This window comes from Salpingoeca rosetta, assembly GCF_000188695.1.
Source record: "Salpingoeca rosetta unplaced genomic scaffold supercont1.31, whole genome shotgun sequence".
NCBI classification, from domain to species: domain Eukaryota; class Choanoflagellata; order Craspedida; family Salpingoecidae; genus Salpingoeca; species Salpingoeca rosetta.
In genome coordinates, this window is record NW_004754903.1 from 392,050 (window position 1) to 398,159 (window position 6,110).

A 6,110-nucleotide genomic window follows, 5' to 3' on the forward strand; every position below is an offset into this window, starting at 1 on the left:
ACACACACACACACACACACACACACACACACACACACACACACACACACACACACACACACACACATTCACGCACACACACACATCAGGGTCGCTCGGGTGCGGGATGTTGGCGCTTACGCTGCCGGCACTGATGCACATGTTTGCGCTTCGCCCGCTGCCCTGGTCGCACCTCGCAGTTGATCTCTTCATCGTCATCTTCGGCATCGTCGGTACGCGCTGTGTTGTGCTGTGCTCTGTCTGTGTGTGTGTGTGTGTGTGTGTGTGTGTGTGTGTGTGTGTGTGTGTGTGTGTGTGTGTGTGTGTGTGTGTGTGTTTTCAACTGGAAGCGTTCCTCACGGCTTTTCGGATTCTGTTCTCACGTTTCACCTTCGCATACACACATCCACACACGAACACAGGATCTGTGGCTGGCGTCTTCGTGTCCATTCAACAGCTCATCGCAGCATCCTGACACACACTCACACATACACAGATACACACACACAAACACACACATGCACATGCACTTCGCTGTACCTCGCCCCCCCCCTCCTCCCACACACACCACATTGCTTGGTAGGCTGTTGCTTTTGGCTTCATTTTTTTTGTTCATGTTTATTGCTTCAGGGTTTTGGTTCGTGTGTCTGCCACACACAAAAACAACTAGGCTCCTTTGCTTCTTGCCTTCTTAATCGAACAAAGAAAAGGCATCAATCCAAACCACCAGTAACCAACCGTGCTTCTTCTGCTCTTAAGTTCAACAAACGCTCTTGCACAGGACAATCGCAATTCAACTCAGTTGACTTCGTGATTGCCGAGCCAGCAACGCCGCCCGACAACACACACAAGTAGACACACATGCACACATGCACACATAACCACACACATACACACATGCAAACACACACACACACACACACACACACACACACACACACACACACACACACACACACACACAAGTAGACACACACATGCACACACGAGATCATGTTCACACTTCAAATTCGTGCGACGTGTCCTTCTTGGCGCCGCGCTGTCCACGAACATCACACGAACCCTTCTTCCCTCCCTCATCAGCATCACCGCAATCACCACCATCACGTGTGCTGCTTTCGTGGATAGACGTCAGTGGTTGCGATGTTCGTGCAGCGTCAAGCCGCGTGCTCATTGCAGACGTCAGCGCTTCACGACTCGGACGCCGTGGGCCGCGGCGCTGCTGCTGCTGCTGCTGCTGCTGGTGGTGGTGGTGGTGGTGGTGCTGCTGCTGGTTGGACTGGGCACGATGGAACACCGACGATGATGATGATGATGATGAGGAGGAGGAGGAGGATGCTGCTTGAGTCTGGCTGGCACGTGCAGCGTTGCTGTCGTTGTTGCTGCTGCTGTTGCGGGTGCTGCTTGCTTCAACGTCAACACAAGCACTGCCCTGTCTGTTTGGTCCATCATTGTCAGTGCTCTCACTCTCGCGTGACGACTGGTGATGAAGTTGAAGGTGTGCGCGTCGACTTCTGTTGCGCCGCTCAGACTCCAGGAAGCGATGGGACTCGCCGTCCAGCGAATGGCACCGCCGCTCACGCATGGCTTGGTCGTTCAGCAGCATTGACACCACGTCCTTGGTCGTGACAGCCGAGGTTGGAGCGGCTTTCGACGCACCGCTTGTGGGTGATGCCGTGGTGTTGGTGGCGTGCAACTCACGATCGCCATCGCCATCGCCATCGCCATCGCCATCACCAAGTTTATCTCTGTGGGGATGGCCACCAGTGTGCCTGCTACTGTGATGCTTCCTGGCTGCGTGGTAGCGTTCTTTCTTGCTCACGTGTCCTGTGCGACGTAGGCGGTTGCGGCTTGTACGAAGGGATGTGCGCTGAACGCCACCACCACTGCTGTTGTCTCCCGTGTTGTTGGTGTCGTCGTCGTCGTTGTTGTTGTCGTCGTCGCTTTTGTGGTCGGTGTAGCCCTCTTGCTTGCGTGCGTTGGTGACATTGCTGTTGTCATGCTCGCAGTCATCACCGCCAGTGCTGATACCGCCACCGCCAGCCATCTTGGCTTCATTCGTCACCACCACCACCTCTTGCACCTGCTCCTCCTGCCTCATGTTATCGTAGCACGGTTCCTCAGCCCCTTCAATGCCTTCACCTTCGATGCCTTCACCTTGATCATTGGTGTCACCACATCCACGGCCACCCTGCGGCGCTGTGAGGGCCATTGTGCTTGCAGCCTTTGCATGCACAGCCAGCATCTCGTTGTCAAAGCCGTAAGGCGACTCTTCATTTGTGGACTCGCTTTGTGTCGGCTGCGCTGGTGCTTGCGGCTTTAATGGCGATGGCGGCTGAGGTGCATCGGTGCATGCCCTGGCCTTTGGCGACATACCACCACCATCACCAGCAGCAACAGGGGCAGCAACAACAGGTGTCGTGGGCGACACCTGGGCGCTTGTGACAGGTCCGCCCACAACCGGGCTGCTCCTGGAACGGCGGCGGTTGCGCAACTGCTTCGACTCCTGCTTGCAGGCATCATCACCAGCACCACGACGAACGTTTGTGTGGCGGTTGCTGTTGCTGTCGTGCATGTGCTGGGCGGCGGAATCATCGGTATCTGTTGCAGCCTTGACACCAGCGACCACGTGATCAGCACCATCACTGACGCCGTCACCAAGCTGCACGCTTGGGCGCTGGCGCGGCGAGTGAGGCGACGACCAGCCACTGCCCGCTGTGCTGCTGGCGCTCGAGCCAACCGTGCCCATGAAATTGCTGTCGTCAAAGTAGAGGAAGTTGCCTCCGGACAGGCGACGAGCAGCGTGACCTGCCGCATCCATGCTGTGTATGTATGCACGACCATAACGGCTGCTGCGGCGCCGCTGCTTCGTCAAACCCCCGCCGACAGCCGCTGTTCTTGGCCCTTTAATGGACGACGACGCAAACGCGCGCGCCGCTGCCGCTGTCGGAGAACGGGAGGAGCCTGGACGGGAGCGTGCAAGCTCGTAGATGCCACTCGTGCGCGCCATCTCAATGCTGTCGTCGGCATCAGTGTCGCGGTTGCCTGCAGGCACGCTGTTGGACTCGGTGTCTGTGGGCACTTGTTCTCCAACCGTGACAGCAGCGCTCGAGGGGTCACTAGTGCTCTCCTCGCCACCACCATTGGTTTCGTCGTCGTCTTCACTGCAGCTTGGGTAGTCACCCTCACCCTCCTCCACGCTCGGAGGAGCAAGGTTGGTCGTGTCAACGGCAGGTGGCTCTTCAGAATCGAAGAACGACCAGCCACGCGATGGCGGCGTGACAACAACGTGCATCATTTCATCAGAGCGCATGCCCTTCTCTCTGCGCGTACGCTCCTCTGCTTGTGCGCGCTGCTGCTGTTGCTCGAGATGCGTGTAGAAGCTGCCAGCGGCAGAGCCAGCGCTCATGCCACGGCTCATCTGGCGCGCAGCCGTGCCAGCCGCGGTTGCTGTCTGGTCGTGATCCATGCCCTCACGCAGCTGCTTCCATGCACTTGATCCACCTGCCATGCTCATGTCAACGCGCTTCATACCGGTGCCACGCACGCTGCGGTGGGCGTCCGTGCTGCCAGGGGAAGTACGGCGATGGCTGCGGCTGTTGCCATGATGATGGTGGTGGTGATGATGGTGGTGGTGGTGGTGACGATGGCGGGCAGGACGGGCAAAGGCGCCTTCCTTCTCCTCGCCGTCAAAATCAGCACTGGCAAAGTCACGGCTGTATCGCTTCTGCCCACCATCGCGAAGACGCAGGTTGCTGCGAGGGCCAGGGCGACGGTGACCAGGCGATGTCTGTGGCGATGATGACAGCGGGGTCATGGCGCTGTGGTAGCTGCGCTTCAACTCCAAGTGCCCAGAGGCACTGCGCATGCCCATTCTGCCAGCGGTGGCGCCCTGTTGCGCTCGGAGACGCTTCCTCTGTCCAGCTGTTGTGGTGCTACGTGCCCCACCGTGGTTGCTGACACCACTGGCAGTCACCCCATGTGCGTTGGCGCCGACACCGCGCTGGTAGCTGTCACGCTGGCTGTGCAGCCACTTCCGTCGCTGCCGCTCGTGCTGCTGACGCTGCTGACGCTGGTGGTGGTTCTGATGCTGGTGCTGATGCTTGACGTTAAGGTCGCCTCGCCCATGGTGGCACTCGCCGTCATCGTCGTGGTAGTCGGAGAAGTCATCGTCATCATCATCGCAGTAGGCGCGGTCGCCGTTGCGCTGCGCCTCGTGACTCTCAATGAGGTGCGCAAGCATCGTGTCGTAGCCACGCCGGACAATGTCGTTGTTTGGGAGGGAGACAGCGCGGTTGCGAGTCTTGCCCTGGCTGAGCGTCTTGATCCACTGCCGCGTCTGCGTCTGCACGCGAATGACGTTGCGGGCGGCGTGCAGCAGCGCAGCCTTCTGCTTGATACTGTCCAGCTTCTTCTGCTCCGAGTGCAGCAGCAGCGTGCGCGTGTGCATCTGAAAGAGCTTGGAGGCGAAGCAGTAGCAGACGACAGTGGATGGCTCCCACGTCAGTACGTCGTGCGGAATGTCGTCGCCTCGCATCGCGTTGATCACGCCCGCGTCGACCAGGTCTTCAAGGACATCGGGCAGGTGTGGAATTTCCTCCTGGTACGGCATGATACGGCGCAGAATGCCTTCGGTGAAGTACTCGCATGTCGATGCCATCTTGACGACGAGGGAGTGGCGCACGTGGAACCGGTCCAGGAGTGACGACACGTAGCCCATCATCTTCTTTGGCGGCGGGATCTGGTGGTTGGGATGAGAGGGAGAGGAGGAGTGGAATGTGGGAATCGTGAGTGATTGGGGGGGGGGTGTGGTAGGAATGGATGAGAGGGGAGCAGGGGAAGGAAGAGAGGAGGAGAGGAGAGGAGAGATATTGAGTACACACACACACACAGACACAGACACAGACACACACACACACACACACACAGACACAGACACACACACAGATACAGCCACAGCCACAGACACAGACACAGACACACACACACACAAAATCACGCGACAAATTGGTCTCACCGTTGCGATGTCAGGGTGGGTGATGTGCACACGACCGTCCGAGTCAAGTGTGACTGCGTTGTACTTCTGCAGCTGATCCACCAGCTCCTCGATGTGCTTTGGATTGCCTGCAGGCAATTAATGTAACATTGAAATGAGGGAGGCGTGGAGTTGGTGGAACATGAGCCTGTCATCACGAAGAGGAATATAAATGGTGCAATAAAGCAGGTTCCATGCATACAAACACGCACGCACAACACACACATAGACACAGACACATAGATGCACGCACACACACACATGGACACACGTAGACTCAGATACATGCACGCATGCAGGCGTACCTGCTGCCATGTCGTCAAAGTACTGGACAAGCATGGGTGGCAAGGGATAGGCGTCGTTGGCATTGAGTTGGCGCCGAAGATACGCCCTGCGTGCTCCCGCATTGAGGGGGCGGAGGTGCATGAGCATGCCGCGTGCTCTTGCGTCACGCACCATCTCCACCAACTCCATTGGAGAGTCGTACACCAGCGAGCGTGTGGCAATGAGGAGGAAGAGGCGGTACTTGTGCGTCTGCCAAACCATTACGGTTAGGGAATTGTGAGAACGGTGCACGTGGGGTGGTGAAGGTGTGTGTGTGTGTGTGTGTGTGTGTGTGTGTGTGTGTGTGTGTGTGTGTGTGTGTGTGTGTGTGTGTAGGCAGGTGAACAAGGGGGAAGTACAGCGTGTTGTCGCCATAAAATGGGAGGTACGCGAATAAGTATGGCAGCGTGCGTGCAATTAAAGAACCGACGCACACACACTTTCACACACACGCAGATACATTTCACTCACCGTGCTTTGGCGTTGGACGCAGAGACGCGAAAGATGGTTGGCGAGGGTCCATGAGCCAGGCTCGTTTGGGCGCTTGTCTGTGCCTGTCTGCAGGTGCAGCACAATCATGACGTCATCCAGCTCCGAAAACGCTTCAATCAGGCGCCGAATCAAATCTTTCATGCGCGGCACGCGCTGCTCTTGCGTCAGTGTCCTGCATGTATGTGTGTGTGTGTGTATGTGTGTGTATGTGTGTGTGTGTGTGTGTGTGTGTGTGTGTGTGTGTGTGTGTGTGTGTGTGTGTGTGTGTGTGTGTGTGTGT

At 57.5% G+C, this 6,110-nt stretch overlaps 2 protein-coding genes across 2 annotated transcripts in view; one reads left to right on the plus strand and one right to left on the minus strand.

Annotated features, from left to right (window-relative positions):
- PTSG_09746 (uncharacterized protein) overlaps nucleotides 1-454 on the plus strand; it is a gene marked incomplete at its 3' end in the record, with an annotated part of 3,827 nt that extends 3,373 nt beyond the window's left edge. The window contains exons 8-9 of the mRNA XM_004989044.1: nucleotides 90-212; nucleotides 402-454. Coding sequence (XP_004989101.1) covers nucleotides 90-212; nucleotides 402-454 — 176 coding nt within the window. The remainder of the gene's footprint in view (nucleotides 1-89; nucleotides 213-401) is intronic.
- A 522-nt stretch (nucleotides 455-976) lies between these two features.
- PTSG_09747 (uncharacterized protein) lies at nucleotides 977-5,971 on the minus strand (the record flags this gene model as incomplete). The annotated part of the gene is made up of 4 exons (XM_004989045.1): nucleotides 977-4,720; nucleotides 4,997-5,103; nucleotides 5,320-5,548; nucleotides 5,810-5,971. 4 exons carry the CDS (start codon nucleotides 5,969-5,971, stop codon nucleotides 977-979), a joined length of 4,242 nt encoding a protein of 1,413 aa, XP_004989102.1.
- Nucleotides 5,972-6,110: the final 139 nt, after the last annotated feature.